The 25,332-nt window shown below is 49.3% G+C and overlaps 1 protein-coding gene across 4 annotated transcripts in view; it reads right to left on the bottom strand.

The window, feature by feature from the left end:
- SLC33A2 (solute carrier family 33 member 2) overlaps positions 1-25,332 on the bottom strand; it is a 110,337-nt gene that overhangs the window by 10,199 nt on the left and 74,806 nt on the right. For all 4 annotated transcript variants that reach the window (XM_086966528.1, XM_086966527.1, XM_086966524.1 and 1 more), the window contains exon 5: positions 10,522-10,631. In XM_086966528.1, coding sequence (XP_086822654.1) covers positions 10,522-10,631 — 110 coding nt within the window. The remainder of the gene's footprint in view (positions 1-10,521; positions 10,632-25,332) is intronic.

The following is a 25,332-nucleotide window of genomic DNA, read 5'->3' as shown; positions in this document are numbered from 1 at the left end:
TTGAGGCTGCAGGCGTCAGCTTGAGGGAGGTCAGGGATCACCAGATCCCAGGTCAGGATCGCGGAGGAGACCTCCTAAGGGTGTTGGTCCACTCGAACCTGTGGCGTGGGCGTCGGATTGAGAGTGGTGAAGAATCGCGAGTCACCAGAATCCGGTTTCTGGAGGTGAGTCTTTGTTTGAGCAAATCCGGTCTGTAGGAAGGTCGCAGGGCGGGTCCTCCAGCGCAAGGGGTGGGTTGCTGGCTGCTGGACTCGACGGGGTTCTTGCTGTAGACGTCACAGGTTGATACGGCTGGTGCCAAGGCAGTTTGTGTTCTCTTCTCCTTCCTGGCTCAGCACAGCTTTTCGTCCTTCTTCCTCAGATTTCAGGAGACAAGGTTCAGGGTCGCCCCGAAATATTAAGTCTAGGGACCTTAAAGGAGTCTGCAGGTGGGGACCAATGGGTCCCTACCTTGTGGTGGATACACCCACAATATGCCACCCTCCAATGGGAAGGGGGCATGAGACCCTTCCTAACTGGCTTAGTCCCCTCCTCATCAAGATGGAAGGGACTGCGAAGTGTGCTTTACCTCGCCTCCCCCACCCGAGGGGTGGGGTTGGCAAAGGTGGGCACAACTCTCTTCCTAGCTTGGATTTCCTGCTGATTCTCCTGCCCAACGTGGTGGCCAGAACCGGTGGGTGCCAGCTGCTGGAGGCAGCAAAAGGTAGGGATAGCTTCCAAAGGCAGCAGGCCTTTGAAGCTTCCCCTTTCATGGACTAAGACCAACCCTGGGGAGGACAAATGGCGGTGACAAATGGCGAACATTTATAATAAGAACCACGCCAGGCTGGTCGATTTTCAGGGGGCATCTCGAAAATGCCCTCTGAGTGCATTTTACAATAAATCCCACACTGACATCAGTGTGGGTTTAAAGTGCTGAGATGTTTACTACTAAACTTCCCAGTTTTTAGTAAAGCCAATTTTGGAGCTGTGGATTTCGTAATGACCAACTCCCAGACCATATACTGTGTATGGCTTTACTACACTTACAATGTCTAATAATGGACTTAACAATTACAACAAAGGGAAGGAGAGACCAAGAGTGCATAAAGGTCCAGCATACATGCTCCAAACTAATACTAATAGTCTCATAGGTATGTAGTTCCTAAAGAAAAGAGAAGTAACGTCTAAAAAATCAAGTCAGGTGGAGTACGGAGGCAAGGGGGGTGGTTCCCTTTTGGAATTACATCCCTCAGACACCCTTACAGGGTGTCATTCTTCATCATAGAGCCTTTGCTCCTCGTCGAGGTGGCGATGCAATTCTCTGCAGGCAACCACAAGGGGGCTTTTTAACAGAGATCTTTTATGCAAGACAGTTTTGTGAAGTGTCTGTATAGGGCCCCAGGTGTAAATTTGTGTTAGCGTTAGAGGAGAGTGGTAAGTGATTAAAAAATATCAGGCAGGGTACAGGACTAAAGACTTTTTATCCCGCCTGTCCACATGTCTGCTTAAAAGTATGGTTGCCACCAGCAGAGGCAATGATCTCTGGTGGGTGATTTATTGCGAGTTCGGCGTGTTTCTTGCCTTATTTTAGTAAAAAAAAAAAGATCTGGGGCAATTCATCAGGTTTGATATGGAAAGCTAATTAGATAATGCATCTACACAATGCCAGGGCCCAGGATTTTCATAACTGTGGTCCAGGCGAACAGTTAGAGCTACTGACATGTTTATTTTACCATAAAAACCTGGTCAGGCTTTACCAATTTGGTGCCTGACGGGAAAGACCTGTTAGGACAAGAAAGAGTACATAGCAAAAGGCATGAAAAACAATGAACAGTAGGTAGACTTAAGACAAACTATTATAATCAGGCAGGCATGAACATGGGGCATGCTGATCACAGTGCAGAGTATATAAAAACGTGAATGAGTGAGCCAACTAACTAGAAAAGAAGTGTGACAAATTACAAAGGTGAAAATTATGTGAAATGGCAAGTGAGGCCATCGATCTCACTGCTTACCCAATCCGGGTTGTGTGTGCTTTTCTTCAATGGTGTGAGGAGCAGAGCGTTAAACTGCAGCGCGCTGTGGTAGAGAATGGTTCAATTAAAATTAGGCAATCCGCATTCGGTAGCCATGGAGCAGGGTATATCCAGATATCACGGTTAAAAGAATTAGGACAAGGTTTACTTACATCGTTCATGCGGAACTCCCACTGCGACCTACTCCATCTTTGACACCTCGGTACAGAGGGTCTACGGTGGTGTGACTCTTTTGTTCACTTTCTAGTGTGGGTCACAAGCCTGTGCGTTACCGGCAAGTCAAAGGGGTGCACAGCTGCCTAGGAACGGGCGTCTCTGAGGGTTATTTTATGGAGCGCCTTGTTTGGTTGTAAGAGTAGGAATGATCTAGTCATGCGATAATGTTTCTCGAATTCGCGGATGGAAGAAGATTACTAACAACCGGACCGGTGGGTCAGATAGACAGTGGAGGCACACTAAAGTCATATGAGGCGTAAGTAAAGGAAAGGAACACTGTTATCCATTGGGGTATAGACCATTTCTATATTAAGGGGATGGTTCATAACCTTTTATAGGAATCTATATGGAGGGGGTCTACAAACACAGACAGCTCAGTAAAAACCTAAACATAGGTCATAATGTGCTAAGCCACGATACACCAAATAGCAGGAGAACTGGGACTAAACCAAGGAGTGGAATCCAAGTCCTAATATTGTAGTGGGAAATGAAATAGGGCTAATAATGGGTCAGGGAAGCATAGCCATAAAACACATTTGCCAGCCACAACTAAAGGAACTCATTGGGGAGTATAATTAATTAGCGATATCATGTGTTAAGTTCACCTACATGGGATGATAACATTCAACCCATGTATGTGTTGAAAGGCGGAAGATCCAATTTTGTTTCCTTTTGAAGAGGGTGCTTTGGTCAGTTCAGGAAGTGATTTAATAATTGTCCAGCGTAAAGAGTGTCTAAGATTAACAAAGTGGCCACTCATCTTAGTGCTGCATCTCACAGTGTTCTGTGATGCGGGTTTTGACTGGGTGTGTTGTCATCCCTATATATCAGTTCTCGATGTTGGAAAGAGGCTTTGTGTATGGGTCCAAAACGAGTCCTGTGTAAATCATACAAAATCTACAGTAAGTACTACTGGAGGGGAAGGGCACCGAATGGGAAAGAAAAACTTTCTTTAACCCCTTTTAGAAAATCCATGATGATGGGAATTCTGAAGAAAAACAGGGTTTTGAAGGACGTTTTCTGTAGGCAATAAAAGATACTAGGTGAACCTTTCTAGAAGAGAATTGCAAGCCAGATTGAACCAAATGGAGTAAGTATGGGAGAATTACATTTTCCTGGCAAGGTCCTGGACTCCTCCCTCTTGATGACCAGACAAGTCAACGCTGTCTCATCATCGTGCTTCAACACCCTGCGCATGCTCCTAAAGATCTTCCGATGGATCCCCACCGAAACCAGGAAGACGGTCACCCAGGCCTCGTCACCAGTCAACTGGACTATGGAAACACCCTCTACGCCGGAACCACAGCCAAACTTCAGAAAAGACTCCAACGCATCCAGAACGCCTCCGCACGACTCGTCCTGGACATCCCCTGACACAGCACATCTCCGGCCACCTGAGAAACCTGCAGTGGCTCCCCGTCAGCAAGAGGATCACGTTCAGACTCCTCACCCACGCACACAAGGCTCTCCACGACCTGGGCCCCAAGTACCTCAACAACCGCCTGACCTTCTACACGCCCACCCGCCAGCTACGATTGACCAGCCATGCCCTCGCCGCCGTTCCACGCATCCGCAGAACCACCACCGGAGGAAGATCCTTCTCCTACCTGGCTGCCAAGACATGGAACCCCTCCGCATCCACCTTCGGCTAACCCAGGACGATCTCTCCTTCAGGGAACAACTCAAGACCTGGCTTTTCGAGCAGTGATGTACCCCTCTCCCCCAGCGCCTTGAGACCCTTCCGGGTGAGTAGCGCATTATACAAATGCTTTGATTGATTGTTCTCACCCTTGGATGAGAGGCTTTTTTGAAAACCTGACACTTCCTAAGGATCTATAATCGTAACTCCTCCAAAGGACACACTCTTGCCTGTATAGTGTCAATGGAGGCACCCAGATAGTGTATAGTCTGGACCAGGAGAGGTGTTGACTTGTTGTGGTTGACCCTGAAAGCCCAACCTTTGGAAGAGACTGCAATTCCAGTGAAAATGAAGCTGAACTTCTTGAGGGATGGACGTTTTGATCAGCCAATCGTTTAATTAAGGGCAGACAAATATTTTGTGTCTCCGAAGGGCAGCAGCTACTGCCATGCACTTGGAGAATGTACTGATTATTGTCTTCAGGTCAAATGGAAGTACCTGATACTGATAATGGTCTCGCACAGTTTTAGTAGCGACCTCAATTATATGCTTTGCAGCTGGCTTCTGCATGAAAAATTGTAAGATAGTAACAGAAGAAACAAAAGTTAATGGCTTAGTGCCTATTGTATGGTATCAAAGAGAGGAGTAAAGGGCTATTACTACTTAATCATAAGTAGAAGGTCCAGCTACAGCGTGCCCTTAAAGGATACGTTAATACAAAAATTGCTGTGCTGTTCCTGGAGAGAGAGAGGGGGAAAGAACCAATACAGTGTGTGATGCGAGTGGTGTTTGTTAGGGTAAAGAGAAATTAACCCTGGGAATCCATTTTGTTGGATTTAATGCCCTCACACACCCTTTCAGGTGTCATGCTTCATCATTTGGGCCTACTCCTCGTTGGGTCGGCGGTGCAATACCCAACGGGCAACACCTTAAAGAGGGGCTCTTTGGCGGAGATCTTTTTCCAACAGCCGTATGGATGAAGTGCAGGTGTGGGGCCAGAATGGATTAGTAGACATTGAAGAGTGACTTAAAAAAAAGCTAGGGGTACCGGGAATGATTTAATCGGGTGGTCCGCTGCTCTAATTAAAAACGGATTACTAGAGGAGACGGCTGGAATATTATGCTTCCAGAGATCCTCCAGATTGTGCTATTGTCCAGTCAACATGTTTCTCGCTGGCGTTATTTAAACAAGCGATTCTTCAGGACCAATGGGACTATTTAGCTAGTATCTAAAAAGAGGAAAACTGTCTACTCTAATTCCCTAATGTGTAGTGTGTGTACATTAGTGTGGGTACAAAACACCAACAACTAGGGATGAAGGGAATTGGGATCGAAATTATCCCTATATTACCCTTCTTCTATTGAAACCTGTGTTAAGCTGTCATTACCTGTTAAGGAAAGAGGAAAGGCAAATCACAACAGGGTATGTAACAATTGCATCAATGACTGTATATCATGTGTGGGTTGCATGCCAGTGTCATATTCCACTAGCGTGTATCGACACCATAACAGTAGTGTACATGCACTCTCATATGTGAAACATTCAGTGAGAGTGATGTGGAAGGAATATAAAAACATATATACAAAGAACAATAAAATACCTAATTGGTACGGGTTGCAGCAACATATCCAAACTCACCTAAAAAGTGTAATGGTCAGATAACAACAGTATCCAGCGGGTAAAGCTTTAGGTTAGATCTTCCACCGCAAGGCCATGTATAGGGAGGAGTCTAGGTTAACTATTAATCAGCATTCATTGGTGTGTTAGTATTGTAATGTGTGTGTAGGTCACACTGTCTGTATAATTGATCTGAATAGCCTGGACACTCCATGTCACGAATTCATACATAGGAATGAATGCATATCAAGGAGTTGAAATAAATGTACGTGTGGCATCCTTAGTTAAAAAGCCCTTGGAGAACTTGGTACCAGCCAGCACTTGTATTGGGGTTCCCAGGCGGACTGGAACTAACGTATGGGCAGGGTAAAAGGTGTACATCTACATTTTTGACAACAGAATAGCCTGGACACTCCATGTCACGAAAGTGGCTGTGGCATACATTACAAAGAATTCATATCAGGGATTTGAATTAAATGTACGTGTGGCATCAATAGTTAAAAACCTTTGGAGAACTAGGTACCAGCCGGCACTTGCATTGGGGTTTCAGGCGGACTGAAACTGGCGTATGGCCAGGGTAAATGGTGTACATCTACATTATTTAACAACAGAGTGAAACCCTCGTGAATTCACCCGTTGCCGTGTTTACTGTCTTGCGGGTTCTGGGGAGGATCGAGGCATGGTTAAAGGAATTGAACAAACCAGTGTCCATAAGAACATCATATATTCCGGAGGGACAGAGTTGAAGCTAACGGGAATTCAATATAGGTGTTGGTGTGCTAGCTCAGAGGAGCGAAGCCGCCATAGGGTTTAACGCTAAACAAAACATATTAGATGTCAGGAAACCTGCTTAAACAGAGTGGCGGGTCTGTAAGTTAAGACATTAGCTGATGGTGGCAGTAACTCAGCTAATGTTAAGGAACTTACTTGGGAGTGCCTGAGCTGTGTCGCTAGCGCCTACCCCTTGCCGCTGGATCCGGGTGGAGGCGGAAGGCGGAGTCGGGCCAATTATAAAGGTTAGAGCCTACACGTGACTGTGGAGTTAGTGTGGCGGCCATCTTATAGTGTCTAACCTAAAGTGTGGTATCACGCTAACCGGGAGTGCATTTCCTTTCAAGGGGTTTCATGGGAGGGGTAACCAAAGGTAGGATCGGTAGACTTTGTATGTATAGTGAGACCTCGGAAGAATTATTTGAAGAGGTTAGAGCCGGAGTCACGCTCTGTGTAGTATCTAGCTAGTCACGTTATTGATGGCGGCCATTTTGTAGTGTATAGCCCGGAGTTGCATGTTGTGGTCAATGGAGTGTTATGAGACCGCCAGATGTATATAGGGTCATAAAGCTATATTAAATAGAAGAGACCCAGACAAAAGTGATCCCACATATGAAATTGATCATAAATTGTGTGTCTATGGCATATTCTGAGTCTTAAACTCAATTGATCATTGACGCCAGGTAACAATTGGGTCCCGGTGTAGAGTGGTAAAGACATTCATAACGGGAACCTAAAGGGCCAATGTATAAGTCATCTCATTGCCACTTAGAATAAAGTTAAGTAGGCTGTGGGGAAAGAACCCGTGTAGCAAGGTTTTTTTTTAGACATGTGACTATATCAAGTTATTTCTTGAATGTTGTTGTCTACAGGTCGGAACTGCTCAGAGGCTGCTCCAGTGCCTATTGTCCCTTGCTTGATACTAAATGGGTATGAGGGAACGTTTTTGTTCCTTGAGTCTTTCCAGGCCGAGCGCCGTACGAATCTCCATTTACATATTCTATGTGTGGCATCTTGATGCCGAAGAGGGGAAAAACTCTGAATCTGAAATATCGAGTATTGTCTGCTGAGACTGTGGAGTGGGAGCCCTAAGACGGAGCCAAGAATGCTGGGTAAAAGGAGGAATCAGTTACCGCATTGAAGACCTTGTTAAGCACTGTGAAGCCTGTATTGACTATTTGTAGGAAGACTTCCCGTTGGACCCTAGGAAGATCTTTCACCAACTTCTCAATGGATTCCCAGAGCGCTGTCTCATAACATCCTCTTGTACTGGTATCTTTCATGGAGGTTGCGGCCGTGATTGATGGTCAATACGATCTGTGAGACAGAAGATTCAGAGCAGAGGACAAGAGACCCCCTCAGGAGAAATCGATATAGCAGAGGCCGGATGTAACACAATCTTATGCTAGTTTAAGAGCATCGGTACTAAAGAACGTAATGGTCACGACGCTGACCATGATATGTTAAATGGTGCTGCATCTTTTTCCGGAGCCGTTTGGAAGCAGAGGAGCCTCAAACTATTTCTGGAGCCAAAGACAACGGAACTGACATCTGTAATGCCAGCCACCTAAAAAAAGCAAGACGGTGGAGAGTCCAACAGAGTTGGCATAAATCTCCCTGTAGAAATGGAGGAAGAGTATTGTGATAGATGCCTAGGTCATGTGTGTGATCTGACTTGATCAAGACACATGACTTCGGAGGTGAAAACACCTATGATTGATTGATTGAAAGACATTTCTTGAGGGCATGGTTACCCGGGGGCATCCCAGTGCTAAATGCAAGGCAGATTCGAGTTAAGTTAAGAAAACAAAAAAGTCTTAAGAAGCTTGCGGAAGGTCAGATAGTTTGGTTCAAGGCAAATCCATAGGGGTAAATGGTCACACAGTTAAGCAGCATTGCACGCGAATCGGCGCACTCCGCTTCCTGATTTCCTTATTGTAGGAACTGCTGCCAACTGCTTGTTGTCAGACCGTAAAGACCTAGAGGGGCGATAGGGTTGAATGATAGATCTGATGATCGTTGGGCCTTTGCCTAGTAAGGCCTTGTGATTGATACACATCGCCTTAAATTGTATTCTTTCTTGAATGAGTAGCCAATGGAGCGAAGTAAGCGCAGGTTTGGCTGAAGTGCGTTTGGAAGAATTAGTAAGCAGACGCGCCACACAATTTTGCACAATCTGCAGCTTTTTGATAGTAGAAAGAGGAGCTCCTAGGTATAGGGCATTTGCGTAGTCCAGGCGAGACAGAATTAGTGCCTGGACCAGCACTCTTTTAGCAGAGAAAGATGAGATGTGATGGCGCAAATAATGGTGCTTATTTTATAAAATGTATTATTATGTATTTATTTATTGGAGGAAATAACTGTTCCAGGCAGTATAAGCACCGGAATGAATCTGAGAACAGACGGTAGAGGTAGAGAAGGCAGAGGAACAGAGCTATAAATTACCTTAACATCAGCTCTTCTCAGCACCTAGATGGTGACATGCTACTTGATGCTGACCTCCTGTAACAACGCCTCGACGTTGATATATCTCAAAGTAAGTATTATTATTATTATTGTTATTACATTTATTGAGCGGGCAGCTACCCGGAGGTTTCCCGGCGCTAAGTATACTCCTCAACGTCCTGACTCGCCTCAACGCGGACCCATTCCTCGACATCAACTCTGACCTTGACGTTGATGGTCATGACGTTCAATGCCCATGATGTTCAATGGTCATGATGTCGATGGTCATGACGTCGAAGCTCATGACGAGGAGGGTCATGACTTCAAGGGTCATGATGTCAATGGTCAAGACGTTGAGGGTCATGCCGGTGATGGTCACGATGTCGACACTCCTGACGTCCATAACGCCGAAGCCCATGACGCCGAAGCCCATGACATTGATGGTCATGACGTCGATGGCCATGCTGTTGATGGTCATGACGTTGACACTCTTGAGGTCCATGACTTCGAAACCCATGATGTCGATGTACATGCCATCGAGGGTCATGACGTTGAGGGTCTTGACATCAAGGGTAATGGCGTTGATGGTCATGGTGTCGATTGTCATGACGTTGATTGTCATGATGTCGGAGCTCATGATGTCGGAGCTCATGACGTCGAAGCTCTTGACGTCAAAGCCCATAACGACAATGAGCATGACTTTGATGGTCATGCCGTTAATGGTCATGGTGTTGATACTCTTGACACTCACGGTGAAGCCCATGACGTCGGCACTCTTGACGTCTATGACGTTGATGGCCATGACGTTGATGGTAATGACGTCGACCGTAAAATATGTTGTTTTCGAGCTGAAAGCCTCAGTTTGGACCTTACACATACTTTAGAAGTAAATGGTAGAGCCTTGGTGGAGGACTGACCCTCTCCTCGCTCTTCAAAGGTAAATGGAAGAGCCCTGGTAGAGGACTGACCCTCTCATTGCTCTGAAGTCCTACCTTCAGACCATATTCTTTTCTTCAAAGTATGCTAGAAATTTCCTGCATGCTATAAATCTTCTGAGAGATGCTCCCCCAGGCAGGTCATTTGGACAAATAAAAAAGGGCCTTTTATTTGACAAATTAAATCACAATTTTCTGTCAGAAAAAAAGCAGAGCTCAGTGCTCCAGGATCCTGTCAGCAGCAGCCGGAAAAAAAGAACTGAAGCAACTACCATCTACTGAGCATGATGGAATACTGGTGGTCTCTGGGTTCTTAAAGGCGCAGTTTCTTTTTTAGCCAGATAATGACAGCCTATGAGGCTACTCTGTCCTGCTCTCCTTCATTCCTATCATAAAAAAGGGGTTGTGAGGGGGATGAAATGCTGCTTGCAAATCATCTCATATTGTCCTTATTTACTTTATGTTGGCCTTTTTTGTCTTCATGATGAAGAATTTGGCCATTGTAGCCTTGGTATATAGGCTGCATAATCTGTCTCTTTCTTAAGTGTCTTTGCAGGCCTTCCTCAAGAAGGCAAAAGTCTACACTTAAGATGATATATTGAAGTGACACAGGGTCCCCGCAAGTCGGCGGTACTATTCAGAGCTTATGACTATAAATAGAAATCCCTATGAGAGAACTCATATATCCCGTCCTCCGGTGTAAGTATGCCATGGCCCACAAACTCGATAACATTTATCCCATGCTCTGGTTTTAAGGTTAGACATACCTGTCCATTCTCTGCTCGCTCACCTGTACACTCTTGCTCGGGGGTAGGTGAGCCACACCAGCACTCTCACTGGGTCACATACATTCAAACCTCTGGTACAGGACAGAAATACCTGGATATTCTCTGGCGCCTTCTGTGTGCACTGCATCATAATGCTGAAAGTGAAAGTAGTGATCATCCCCGCCAGAAAGTGCTGTATGATGATGCTGAAGATTGCAGCCACTGTCACACACAGAAAGAAAGAAAAACAAAATGTTACCTCTCAGTGGCTCTTTACCGGGAAACATCCTTTACGACGCAACTTTTACCATGCAGTGCCTTTACAACGCAGGTTTTTCAACGCAAGTCATTACAACGTAAAGTTCAATTTACTATCCAACACCTTCCCTACTATCCACGGGGACTGGAGTTGGAATAGTAAATTAAACTATTCACTATCCAGTACCCCCCAACGCAAGTAGCTGTAACGACTTGCGTTGAAAAACGTGCATTGTAAAGGTATGCGTGGTAAAAGCATGCGTTGTAACAACGTACATCCCTCTTTACCTAACTTTCAATGGGGAACTAGATAGAAAACTGGGAATGGGAAGAGAGTGGGCTAGAGAAAGACAGATGGGTAGGGTGGAGGTAAACAGACTTCACCAGATGGAAATGAGAAGTCAGAAGTACAGGAGAAGAAGCAGAAGAGAGGAGACACTCAAAGCAGAACATACTCATAGAGGGGAAACAGGTCTCTAGGAAGCACTAACCAGGTTTCCCTGATAAGACAGTAGTATCTCATTGTCGTGTATACAGTCGTCCATAAATGCATTTAAATAGTTAAGACAAAATGTGAATAAACAGCAGTTGAAAATGATTTGTTCAGCACAGTGTAGACCTAAATTAGGCCGAAAGAGCGCTTAAAAATAAGACAGTAATTATTAAAGAAACTGCAGAACATACACAATGTTACATAAAATGGTGCCAATGTTGGAAAGAGGAAAAAGACAACAGTGGTAAAATATATCCATGGAGTCCATGGCTTTAAAGAAGGCAATGTTGACGTTTTTCTTGAGGGTGAGAAAAGAAAGGGCATGCTTGATCTAGGTGTGAAGAGAATTTCTGAAGGTTTTTTTGCGGTAGTTCACCTGGATAGGATCATTCTGGGATAGTCTTACTAAAGGATTTCCCAAATGTGGAATGTGTAGTGAAGGATTCTACCTAGCCTAGCAGACAGCTTCCTCTGATAAGAGAGGGTTCAAAAATAATAAAGGGAAGATGGCACTGGGAGCACAGAATGGCAGAATACAGCTTTGGACCATTAAAGGGTAGAGCATGGGTCCTTTCTAATTTGTGTAGCTATGTAAAGCAGTCAATGTGTTGGTGCCCCTTTAAGGAATTGATCAAAAAACTGCAAAAATCTGTTGCCAGGAAAAGTAAATGTTAGAGAGAGGGCCGGGGCTTGGAGAAAGAAGGACAAAAGAGGCTTGAGGGGCAGCTCAGGACACTGGCGAGCAGAGACATTCGAATTGAGCTACAGGAGAAGGAGGAACAGAGTATCTACTAGAGGAGTTTGACTTGCAAACGATGTTCTACAATCATGGTACAGCAAAATTAGAAAGGAATCAATGTCATTGCTCTTCTATAGGTCGTGGACTATTTTGCAATCCTAAAGTTTGCAAAAAATATTTCTGGCCTCTTGAAAATGGGAATTGATTGCAGCTTGACTTGTATTGATCTCGTAACGCGACCCAAGTTGCGAGAAAATGACTTTGCAGATGACTTTCTATGTGTACTGCTGGAAATCCTGCCGGACTGGTAGTTTCCAGGACTATTGTTGGTGAAGGGGGTAAAGGCAGGAAGTGATGAGATGTTTGTGAGTGTGTGCTTTGATCCTGGCAATGCAGTGCTCAAAGTTGAAATTTCTGAATTTAGTGATCCTAGTGGAATACAAGTATTGTTTTTCTTGAAATATTGTCTGTCCCTTACCAGCCTGGGAAGCAAACAGACATACATCTGGAAAGCGGCTCGATACCAAAGGTGCACCCATAGACACCAAGTTTTTTTGGGGCTACAGCATTTTACATGCCGAGCTTTTGCAGCACGACCGTATAATAGAGAAACACTAAATCAATACTCCGAGAAGCTGGGTGCTGCTGGTAAAAGTAGGCTGGACTGACTGAAAGTGTCGCCAGTAGTAAAGGGAAGCTCAACAGCAAAGCTCTCACGTCAGACTCATCTTTGAAAAACATTGGAAGAGTCAGGGATGTCAAAGGTCAGTATTTGCCCTTTTTGGCTGGTAGAACTGAGGAATAGTCAGTCACAAGCCAAAATCAGCAACAGAAGGCCAGTAGGGCTGGGTAACGGTCGTTCCGCTGGCAGACTTGGGTCTTAAATGAATCTAGGGCTGGCTCAAATCCAGTCGCATGTCGAAGCGGGACTGAAAGAATACTGGTACTGGGTATATCATTCACATGGCAGGGTCACTTCTGAATCAGCATTTGAGATAGGGGCAGAGTCTTTTGTGGGGCAGTCTGTCACCTCAAGGGCGACTGAGCTAGAAAACAGTCTTGCCCCAACCACCTCATGTATCTGCCTGACTTAACTCCAACGCAATTAAAGGTGAAGAAAATTAAAACTAAATATACAATATTTTTTATAAATTCTGTAAGAAAACTAAGGTGACTGGAGACCTTGTTGATGGAGTAACTTTATGGAATTATTGGACCTGTGTTTCTAGCAGTTACCAGTTAATGTAAAACACTGAACACCTAATGCAATTACTGTCTTGCGGTAAACAGCTTTTAGAAGACAGACATTTCTACAGGCATATCTTTAACACGCATGCTTTTAGCATGCAAGGTAAGTGTTTATGTATATTTTACCTACTGGCTGTCGCTACTAGGTCATTTAATTAGGTCTGCTTTTTCATAGATGGAAAAAAAATTGGTTTGCGAACTACTTTAGCAATGTTTGACAAATCTTCACGAAAATTTCCCCAAAATAGTTCAACCACCTCAGCTCTTTCCTGGAAAGTTTCACGGTGATCCGTCAAGAGGGGGTCAAGAAAAAAGGGGCTATCAAAACGTAAAATCTCCAGCATTTTCCACAGACTTCTTTAAGATTGATTATAACAAAAACTGCTGAACGAAATTACACAAAATTGGCAGGAAGCTAGATCTTGGTCCGCAGGTTGTGTTGTTGTGATTTGGTGTAAATCAGGTTAGTAGGTTGTGAGCTGTTAAGGGTCATGAATAATTGTATATTTTGGCAAGAGCGTGAAATCAAAAATTGAGCCCTGTGATTGGTCAAGAGACCCGTTTTTCTTGTGAGCCTTCATGTTCTCGCGGGAGGGACAGTCTCCTGCAAGTCCTGTGAGAGCAAGCACTCTGATTGGCAAGCTGCTGAAATGTTAGTTTACTGTTAGAAATTAAAGGTGTTGTGGAAATTAAGTAAAAGAGCTATATAAGGGGGCACCAGAAAGGCATACCGTCCCTCTAGATTTAGAGATGTAATGTAAAATGTAATGTAAAAATTACTTATAAAGCGCAGCATACACCTGACGGTTTCTTGGCGCTGTTCACTATGTTGGGTGGGAGGCAGAGGGGGGGGTGAGAAAAGCCTATGAATAGGCACTGTGGAAGAGGTGGGTTTTAAGGAGAGACCTAAATTGAAGATGGGAGCGAGAGAGTCTAAGTTCCAATGGGAGAGAGTTCCTAAATGAGGGGGCCAGAAAAGAAAATCTGAGACCTCCATGTTTTTTGCGCCTGTATCTGGGTGCCTAGAGGAGTGCTTGGTCAGAGGATCGGAGGTGCCTGGAGGGGACATAGCGATGTAGGAGGGAAGAGATGAAGGAAGGGCCGATGCTGGCCAAAGATTTATGAGTAAGACAGCCAAGTTTGAACTTGCAGCGCTCTGATACAGGAAGCCAATGAAGGGTTTTGAGCAGAGGGTGGACGTGATGATGTTTGGGTTGATGATAAATTAGGCGAGCTGCCTGGTTTTGTATCAACTGCAATCGTTTGATCTGATATTGAGGGATTCCTACATACAAAGCGTTAGCGTAGTCGATCAGAGAGATGACTAGGGCCAGCAATGCCAGAGTGAGGGCTTCGGTGGTCAGGAAGTGGGCTATTTTTCGGATCTTCCTAAGCTGAAAAAAGCAAGAAGACACAGTGGCATTGACCTGATGTTTCATAGAGAGATCGTGGGAGATGTAAACCCCTAGGCTTTTCACTTTGTCAGCAGGGTGGGGAGGGGGGCCAAGTGAGAGGGGCCAGAAGGTGGAGTTCCAAGGGTTGGATGGGCCTCCGACAAGAACAAGCTCCGTCTTGTCGGGATTAAGTTTGAGATGGTGGGCGCCCATCTAATTGCTAATATGGCAGAGGGTGGATTGGAAATTTTGGGCCGCATCGTCAGAGGAGTCAAGGTTGAAAACAAGCTGAATGTCGTCTGCATAATTAAATGCAGAGACATTCCTACCCCGGAGGGAACGGATCAGGGGGGTGAGATACAGGTTAAAAAGAAGTGGTGACAAGGACGAACCCTGTGGAACACCGAAGGTAAGCATCCTCCTGTCAGCCGAAAACTGGGAGAGTCGGACAGATTGGTGGCGGTTCGTCAGAAAGGAACGGACCCAATTAAGGGCCGTCCCACCGATGCCCGCTTCTTTGACACGGGCGACTAAGATGGTGTGGTTGACCGTGTCAAAGGCAGCCGACAGATCCAGAAGGACCAAGGCTTGGCTGATGTTGGAGTCAGCGCCTCTACGGAGTTCCTCCATGACAGAGAGGATAACCGCCTCGGTCGAGTGGGCAGGTCTAAACCCGGCTTGCTGGGAATCAATGAAGTTGGAGTCTTCGATGAAGGAACTGAGGACGCTGGTCACGTGAGACTCAAGTACCTTACTCAAGTAAGGGAGCAGGTAAATGGGGCGGAAATTGCCCAGAACCCCGGGATCAGCGCTGGGGTTTTTTTAATATAGGAACCACCTCAGCGTTCTTAAACTGGCTGGGAACCTGGCCGAGCAGTAGAGAGTTGTTCAGGAGGGCCAGCGGAGGGGTGGGGCAAGCCGAGAAGGTGGCCCGGAGAATCGTAGGAGGGCAACAATCTGTGGGGGAACCAGATGAAACTGTATTAAGTAGGGAGAGAAAGTCTTCCTCTGGTATGGGGGGAGCTGAGTGAGGGAGTGGGGGTTAAAGGAGGGGGTGACCTCAGAGAGGGCCGTCGCCGGCGGTCCGGAAGATATACTGTTTTTGATTTTACAGATTTTTTCTGTAAAAAAACAGTTGAGGGAGTCGCAGAGGGCCTGGGACGGAAGGGGTTTGATAGTCACCCTATCCGGATGTGAAAGCTCTTCCACAATGGCAAAAATTTCTTTGGATTTTTGCATAGAGTTGAGAATTTTTGAGGAGAAGTAGGTGGTTTTAGCTGCTGAAATAGCCTGTTTATATTCTCCAGATAGTTTTAGAAAATGAAGTTTCTCTGAAGGATCGTAGTTTCTACGCCAATGACGTTCAGCTTGGCGAAGTCCCAGTTTAAGGGATTTGAGGCTATCTGAGAACCACCGATGTGCGTCATGGGGACGCTTGGCTCTGACTAGTTTGAGGGGAGCGACCTTGTCGCTGGCAGATTCTAACCATTCAGTTAATGCGGATTCTTGAGATTCTATGGAGCCTAGGCAGGACGGAGCCGACGAAGTTAAGGAGGTGAGGAAGCGATTGAGATCTGCTTTATTCCAGTTGCGAGCCAGAAGGCTAGGGCCTCGGCTGTGGGGGGGTGGTGGAGGGATCAGAAGACAAAAAGAGATTAGAAAGTGGTCAGACCACAGAGATTTTTTTTTTTTGTAAATGTGTTTTTATTGTTGCATCATAATACTTGGGTACATAGAGAATCAACTGCTGGCGTGGCCTCAACATTCAGCCACGGTCAGCCATGCGCGCAACTTTTCTGTGAGCAAACTTATGAATTTATGACATTTCTTCTGTGAAACAGTACAGATTGGCTTGATACAGTCTCAGGCTGGGATCCTATAATCTTGCTCCATAAGGGAGAAGGGTGGATACTAGAGGATACATGAATGCCCGCCTTGATGGCGTAGTGTCAGAGTCTGTACAGTTCTTATGATTGTATTGCTGGTAACTGGGGAAACACAACTGGGGAGGGGAGCATATAGGCGTTAGCAGGTGCACGGTATAAGAGGAGCAGGTGTCGGATGTCGGGAGACGAAGGGTTCCCTCAAAGTGCGTCTATATCAGGGCAGTGTAGTCAGAGAGCGGGGGCATTCCATGTTAGAGCCTAGTGGGATTACAGTGTGGGGTCAGGGCCTTGGACAGGAGCTATATGTTCACTCGGGAGAGGGAGGGGGGGTGGGGGGGGCGTAGGTGGGTCTTCTGTGCGCAGGGACTGCCGGAAGCTGTGTAGGAGCATGGCCCATTCCATGGAAATGGGATGTTTACGCGCGCCCTTGGCCTCTTCCTCCCTAAGGGCGTCTTCCTCCGCTGCTGCCCACTTACAAACTGCTCCTGTCCAGGCTGCTATGGGGGGACCCTCCGGGGACCGCCAATGCATAGCTATGCATCTGTTTGCCAGCAGCAGCGCCAAGGACACGAACCGCCTGTGTACAGGTTCCTGTTTAGGGATGTGTAGGATGCCCAGTGCGCTGGATTCCCAGGAAGCTAGTGTTGTGAGGCCTGTGAGATCCGCCAGTGTGTCGTGCACAGTTTTCCATAGGGAGTGTAGGCCAGGGTAGTCCCAGAACATGTGACGGAAATCTGCATCAGGGGAACGACATCTGGGGCATAGGAATTGTGTGGATGGGTAAAACCGTTGCAGGCGCGCAAGCGTGAGGTATGCCCTGTGTAGTATGTAGTATTGGATGTTTTTGAATCTGGCATTTCTGGAGACACGTTTCGGGGCCTCGAGCGCCTTGGTCCACTCTGAGTCGTGTAGTGCGCGACCGTTGTCCTCCTCCCATGTGGCCCGCAGGGCCGCCAGGGGGGCGTGTGAGAGTTCCTGGATTGATTTATACAACCAGGTGATCAGGTGGCGACCCACTCCCATGTGTAGGATAGTGTGCACTACTGGGTGCGTATCTGGTTCCCCTGCCCTAAGATTATGGTAGGGACGGAATCCCTCAAGCAGCTGTCGGTGCCTGAGGAATTGACCTGGGGGAAGGTCGTATTCTGCGGCCAGCTGAGTGATTGGTTTCAGTTGTCCTTCCTCGAAGAGCGATTCCATATCCATGATAGTGCAACGAGTCCACTCAGCTAACATTGGCGCCGAGAAATAGGAGTCTTGTCTGGGGCAGCCCACCAGCGGCAGCAGTGGGGAGTATGGGGTCCTACTAGGGGCCATCCGGTGGATCCGCATCATACATTGGCGCGCTATCGTGACTTGTCGGGGGTATGTCCGTCTGGGTTTGGTGCCCGGGAGAAGGAGACGGATGAGCTCCCGGGTTGGAACTCTGCCGGTCGGGGTAGTGGTCTCCAGGGTGTAGCGGTCCGCTGTCCAATACGATAGCCATTGGAGCTGTGCCGCCAGGAAGTAGGACTCGAAGGAAGGAGCTCCAAGTCCGCCTTGTGTTGTGGGGAGTTGGAGGGTTTTCAAGGCCACTCTGTGTCGATTCGCGCCCCAGATAAGGGTGCCTAGCAGAGAGTTGAGGTCCCGAAAGAAAGATCTGGGCGGTACCACCAGCAGGTTTGTGAAGTGATAGAGAAGTCGGGGGAGCATCCCCATTTTTGCCAGGGCTATCCGTCCTATCGGGGCCAACGGGAGCTTGTTCCAGAAGGCTACAGTCTGGCGTAGATTAGCAAGCACCTTTCGGTGATTGCCATCAAAGATGTCCGCCGGAGAGTGGTACAGGCGGACACCGAGGTACCGAGGGGCCTCCGCGGACCACGAGAGCTTATGGGTTCCCAGCTCGACGTCTCGGGGCGGTAAGTGCGGGTGGAATGGGTAGACCGTGGACTTGTCCCAGTTCACCTGGAATCCTGAAGCGTCCGCAAACTCTGTCAGCGCCACCCCTATGGGAGTTAGATCCGCCTCTATATCCCAGACATATATCAGGAGGTCATCTGCGTACAGAGAGACGCAATGCGTATCGTCCGCGAGCGGGATGCCCCAGTGGGTTCCCTCCTGACGCAGTCTAACCGCCAGCGGTTCGACGGCCAGGGCGAATAAAAGGGGTGACAGGGGGCACCCCTGTTGCGTGCCTCGTCGGACCTCGAATGCAGAGGATATGTGTTTCCCAATCCGGACTCGCGAGGTTAGGTCGGTGTACAGGAGGCGAGTGTATGCCATGAGTGTCGGGCCAACGTTGAGACGACTCAGGATCGCGAATAGGTACGGCCAGGTGAGAGTGTCAAACGCCTTTTCCAAGTCCATGATCAAGCAAGCGGCGCGCGGGAATCTGTCCCGAACCTGATCCTGTACATGGAAGACACGGCGGATGTTCTGTGAGGTGTTCCTGCCCGGTACGAACCCACATTGGTCAGGGTGGACCAGTGGGCATATGACCTGGGTGTACCTGTCAGCCAGGATCTTCCCGAGGACCTTGCAGTCCGCCGAGAGGAGCGTGATAGGACGATATGACCCCAGTTGGAGAGGGTCCCTGTGAGGCTTGGGGAAGGTCACGATCACGGATTCCCGTAGTGACTGAGGAAGCACTCCCAGATGGAGAGCCGCTGCGAACATCCGAGCCAGTCGGGGAGCTAACAGGGCAGAGAACGTCGAGTAGTACTCCAGTGGGAAGCCGTCGAGTCCCGGGGCTTTATTCCGGGAAAGGGCACGTAGTGCCTGAGTGACATCCGAGGGTGTTATTTTGGCGTCAAGCGTGCGCTTGTCAGCGTCCGATATAGTGGGCAGCGTCAGCGAATCGAGGAAGCAATCCACGCATGATGGAGCGTAGCGGGTTGGGGCCTCGTATACCTGTGCGTAATGGCGTTGGAACGCTAGGAGAATCTCGGCCTGGGATCGCACCAATATGCCTTCCGGATTGATAATATCCGTAATCGGCTTGGTCTCGGTGTCCTGTCGTGCCATCCAGGCAAGCAGTGCCCCCGTTTTGTCCCGTTCTTTGTGTACTCTGGAGGCATAGGCGCGAAAATTATACTTCCGGAGATCGGCACAAGCAGCCTGGTATATCGACTTCGCCTCGGCCGTGAGCGCAACGCTCTCTTCCGAGTCATCGGTTTGTTTCGTAAGCGCAGCCAGACGCCGTTCCGACGTGAGGAGTGTCTGTTCTAGTGTGCGACGAACCCCTGCGATTTGTTGTATGCATTCCCTCCGCGCCACCACTTTGAATGCATCCCATTCCATTAACGCCGATGATGCTGTATCCGCGTTGTGTAGGAAGTAATCCTGGATTCTGGTTTTGTGTGTGTCTCTGAAGACTTGGTCTGACAAGCAGTCCTTAGGAAGGCGCCAGGTGGGGACCGGCGGGCGTGGGGGGCGCCAGGTCAGGCATAAATGTGAGCATCGTGGTCCGAGAGGATCCGACCCAGATAGTCCGAGGACGTGACCCTTGGGAGGATAAGTGCAGAGCATAAGAACCTGTCCAGACGGACCCGAAGGTGGTGTGGAATCGAGCGGAACGAATAGACACGGGCCAGCGGGTGTAAGTGCCGCCACGCGTCGGTGAGTGCCCAGTGTGTAGCCCAGGCCCTGAAGAGTTCCGCCTGTCGGGGGGTTGGGGAGCCTGTGGGAGGGGGGTGTGATCTGTCCAAAGCGGGGTTCAGCGTGCAATTGTAATCACCTCCCAAAATCCATGGAATGGCAGTGAATTGGGCCAGGACTACTGTGAGGTGATCACAGAATTTATCTTGTTCGGTGTTAGGGGCGTAAATGCTGCCCAGGAGGACCCCTTGCGCGTCTAAGATTCCCTCTAATAATGCGTATCTGCCCTCCCTGTCAACCACCCGTCTAAGTGTCCGAAAAGGGGTGCCTGGCCTAACCCACACTAAGGCGCCACGAGCGAATGCTGAGTAGGTCGTGGCACAAAAGGTCCCCCACCATTTGGCCTGTAATCGGGCCAGCTCGGTAGCGTTGGTGTGTGTCTCTTGTAACAGTGCTACGCAAGCTGACATGCGTTTAATGTAAGAGTAGACGGAATAGCGTTTGCTAGGCGTGTGGAGGCCCCGTACTTTCAGCGTGAGGACGTTAACATCTGACCGTGAAGTCGCCATTGCTGTGGTTTCGTGCTTGCGAGTGGGGAACCCTTGTACCTCCCAAGGACCGTGTGGGCCTGTGTCTCGTATGTGCTCCTGCGCGCCATGCTGCCATATGTGTGGGGGAGGGTCTAACGGGGGCTACAACGTGTAGAACCAAAAGTGGGGAACAGTCCCTATGCCAGGGATATATCACCGGAGGTGGCATATCCAAACTAGTGTCCCACTAGGGGAGAAATATAACAAAATTCTGTGGGGGTGGTAGCGTGTGTTACTGCTGGGCTATTCGCAGATCGGGCTGTTGTAGGAGAAATGGCATTCGCGCGTGTGTATGTATAGCCAACTAACTATGCCTCTTCGGCGCGCAGTCTTCGCATAGCGTGATCAACAGCCAAAAGGAAAGAGGATACAGCAATCGTCCAATTGTTCATCCTGAAGAGGTGCCTGGTTGACCTGCATGGGTGGTGTCCGTGGTATGCACCGCAAGGAGGGGAGATGAAATCGGACCAAATCCTGACATTGTGCCATCACTGTCCCGGTCCTTCTCGGGGGTGAACAGGTGTGGTTGGTTTTCCAGGTCCGAAGCTGGAGGAGAAGTGTGTAGTTCAGTCACTGCCCGTAGGGCGTCCCGTCGTTCCTGCATAATTTGCGTGAGATCTGGTGAGCCCGAGGGTGAGGATGCTTGACTCTTGGAGTTGTCTGTTCGGGTGCGATTCATGCCTCGCCTTCTAGAACGTCGTGAGTCATTGTTTTGTCTCCGCTGGGGACCGGGCTAAGGGATCAACGGACAGTGGAATTCCGCCCAGTCCTGTGCTTCCTCCGCCGTGGTGAAAAATATGGATTTCCCGTTATGAAGCACCTTGAGGCGGGCCGGGAACAGTAGGGAGTACTGGAGACCATTTTCACGGAGATGCCTCTTAACTTCCTGATAGGTCGAGCGTTGCTGTTGTACCTCGCGGGCATAGTCTGGGAACACCATGACCTGCTGGTCTTCCACTTGCAAGGGGCCCGCCATCCGGGCCGCGCGGAGCACCGCATCTCGGAAATGCAGGAACTTGGCCAGCATAGGGCGTGGGGGTAGGCCCGGTTTGGGTTTCCGGGCTGGGACCCTATGTGCCCTTTCGATTGACAAGAAAGCTGATCGCTCCGAGTCGGGGGTAAACGACCTGGTCCATGATTCCATATGGGTCAGCGGGTCTGAGTTCTCAATCCCCTCCGGCAGACCCAGGACGCGGATGTTGCAGCGTCTTGAGCGTCCTTCCAAATCGAAGGTGCGCTCCTCGAGGGCCGCCACTCGGCGCATGACTTCCTTCATGTCTACTTCTTGCGTCTTCACCGTGGGCTGAAGCGCCGCCACGTTCCGCTCTCCCTCCTTCACTCTATCCACCAGTTTGCGGTGATCGTCGCGTATTAGGTTGATGTCCGTCGTCAGGGCGCCTAGACGTTCCTCCATAGAGAGCCGGGACATTTCGATAGCCGCCAGCACCTGATCTAGTTTTCGCCGATAGCGATGGATCAGCGTTCGGCGTGTTTGCCTGAGTCCATGTCCTTGTGTGCGGCATGTTCTCGATGGCCGTTTCAGGGACGGCGGTCACCTGCGTGCCCCTTGGTTTCCCCATTGGGCTGTGGGAGAGGGCGCCGCGGCGTCTCGGGGTCCGGGGGCCACGGGTAGTTGGGTCGAGGGTCAATCCTGTGGGGGTCGAGCAAGCAGGCTCTTGTGGCAGTCAGGGCCCCCGGGGTTCGCTCGGGTTCCCCCGGTTCGGTGGTGGGGCCTGCGTTGGTGTCTGCGGGTCCAAGGCAGCAGGCTATGGACGTGGTATAGGGCCAGCTGCACACCCCTCCCCCCGAAGCCGTGAACAGTTCGTGGCGGGAGTCGAGGTAAAGTGGGTTGCTTGGAGGGTTCCCGTGGGACCGTGGTGGTGAGGCGCTGATCTTGTTGCGGTGTGTCTCCGCCGTGTCCCGGAGGGCGGGTCACCGCCGCCGCTGCTGTAGGGAAGCCCGGGCCAGGCCCGGCGCTTAGGCCCCTCCGGGCGCCATGCCGAGGTCAGGCAGCTTGAGTAGCAGTGCTGTCCGCTGCGCCAGGGGGGTCAATGCTGCCTCGGTCCCCCGCCCATGGCGCGCGATGTGGGATGACCGCTGGGGGTTTCAGGGGGGGCCCGGAGGTCGCTGTGGAGGTAGTGGTGGGGGCTCCGAGGGGGGGAGCCGGCACTCACCACTCGTCAGGAGCTGCTCCGCTGTAGAAGGGTCCGGGCGCCGCGACGGTGGTGCGCTGGCTGGCGTCCCTCAGTGCCCGGCGGCCAGACCGGCAACCAGTCGGGCAGAAGTGCAGGTGGGGCGAGGCTCCGGGCTGGCGTCCACCATCTTGCGCGCCGATGCGCGTTCGCCGCGGCGAGTCCAGTGCCGCACAAGCCTCCAAAAGTCAGGCACGCCGACCTGTTAGGATTTCCGCCGCCCCGATGTGTGCGCGTTCCCCGGGGTCTCCGGACCGGCTGCGGGGGTGCGGACACTCGGGGTCTAGGTGGCCGGGGACGCGGCCGCCATCTTGCGGTCCGGCTCCCCGCTCCGGCAAACAAAGCTTCTTCCTGTCGATACCGCACTTCAGCAGCGGTCACGACTCTTTCGGGTGAAGCCCCTGGTGTTGCCGCTTCCGTCAGTTACCGTTTCTTTGGCTGAGGCTCACGGCGATCCCTGGTAATGGGCAGGATGCAAGCCCGATCGCGGAGCCTCAGCAAAACACCGCCGCCATCGTGGCTTACCAAGCCACGCCCCCCGTGGTCAGACCACAGAGATGTTGTGTCTAAGAGATAACTACTGTGAAGAAAATAAATACATTTTGTTTTTGACTCATTTTTACAATCTTGTGGGGCTCTGTCGGGATTGTGAATAGTAAAAAGGAGTAGATGAGTTTTCAATAGTAGAAATGAATATTGAGGCCCTTGTTTGAGGAGAGGAAATGTGTAAGAGATAGGTTTCGGAGAAGTGTGGCTCACTGGTTAGAAGCGGCAGACCCTGAAGCAGAGGTCGGCCCTTGACCAGGGTTCAATTCCTGACGCAGCAGGGTCTTGGGTCAATGTCCGCGGACTCGATAATTCTCGCCTAGGTGCCTACGCTAACCATGAGTCCCACTCTGCAACTCTGGGCAATAGCTTGCTTAATCTACACAACGGCCCAAGCAGCGCCGGGGATGCCTGGCTTCACCTTGGTGGTGCCCTCTCACAGGGAAAGCCAGGACGGGTTCCCCAGCGGTATACAGCGCCAGGATGCCCCGAGTGATGGGGTAACAGTGCGCTTTACAAGTATACATACATTTACATTTACAAGTACTGTGGTGATTAGAATGTGAATACTTTACAACAAAAAGAAAATGCTACAATCCTGAGAGCCTCCTGCAGGATTGTGAAAAGTAGGAAGATGTAGGTGATGTTTGAATACCTCTGGCATGCACACTTGTTACTGTAGGAAGGAATGTTACTGGAGATGGTGTTTATTGGAGTTTACTAGTTATGCCTATTGGCTTTGGTAAGAGTTGTGAGTGGAGCACAGTCCCTTCCCATCCCCTACTATGCACACCTATTATCAGAGAGAGGGGTAATAGCAGTGAGTACAGTCCCTCTCCACTCACTACGCCGCACAACCGTCATACGAGAGAGATGTGTCAGCAGACAGGCCAGTCCCTTTCACACCCTACTATCCACACCCGTCATCTGTGAGAGAGGTATGACAGGACAGGACGGTCATTCTCCACACTCTACTATGTACACCGGTCATCTGAGACAGAGGTCTGAAAGGAAAGGCCAGTCCATTCACAAACCCTAATACGCACACCTGTCATAAGTGAGAGAGGTCTCAACAGCGAGGTCAGTCTCGCCACAAACCTTACCACACACACCTGTCAACTGAGAGAGAGGTCTGACTGGAGAGGCCAGCCCCTCTCCAAGCACTACTACCCACACCTGTCATCTGAGAGTGAAGTGTGAAAGGATATGCCTGTTATTCTCTGCCCACTACTACACACACATGTCATCTGATAAAGAGCTCTTAAAGGAAAGGCCTGCTCATTCACACAACCTACTGAGCACACCTGTCATCTGAGAGAGAGGTCTCAGCGGAGAGCCCAGTCTCTCTCCCCACACCATACCACATACACGATCTGAGAGAGAGGTTAGGAACCTCTCCACTCACTACTATGCACACACATCTTCAGAGAGAGAGGTTTCAAAGGAGACTTTACTCTATACACACACCCTACTGAGCACACCTGCCATCTGAGAGAGAGGGCTGAGAGGAGAGGCCAGTCCCTCCCTACTGACTACTATGCACACCCGTTATCTGAGAGAGGGGTCTGAAAGGATGGGCCAGTCCCACAACACACCTAACTATGTACACCTGTTATGCAGGAGCAGGGGGGTCTCAGTGGAGAGGTCAGACTCTGCACACACCCAACTATGCATAGTAGTTGTTTCAGACAGGGGTTTGATAGCAGAGGGTAGTCCCTCCTCATTGAGTTTGAGTTTAAAATATTTCTAAAGCGCGCGTACACCTGGCGGTTTCTTGGCGCTACAGTTTACTGAAGCCTCGAGGGGCGGGGAGGAAGGTGGACATGGGAGAGATTATTGAGGGAAGGCTTGTGAAAACAAGAAGGTTTTTAGTGCCTTTCTGAAAAGAGAATATTGGGTAGGGGATCTGAGGTGAGCTGGAAGGGAATTCCAAAAAGTGGGGGCAAGTGTGGAGAATTTTGAGCCTCCCCATTTTTTACGGCGAAAGCAGGGCACTATCAA

This window comes from Lissotriton vulgaris, chromosome 4_1 (assembly GCF_964263255.1).
Source record: "Lissotriton vulgaris chromosome 4_1, aLisVul1.2, whole genome shotgun sequence".
In the NCBI taxonomy this organism is placed as follows: domain Eukaryota; kingdom Metazoa; phylum Chordata; class Amphibia; order Caudata; family Salamandridae; genus Lissotriton; species Lissotriton vulgaris.
This window is presented reverse-complemented; position numbering and strand designations above follow the sequence as displayed.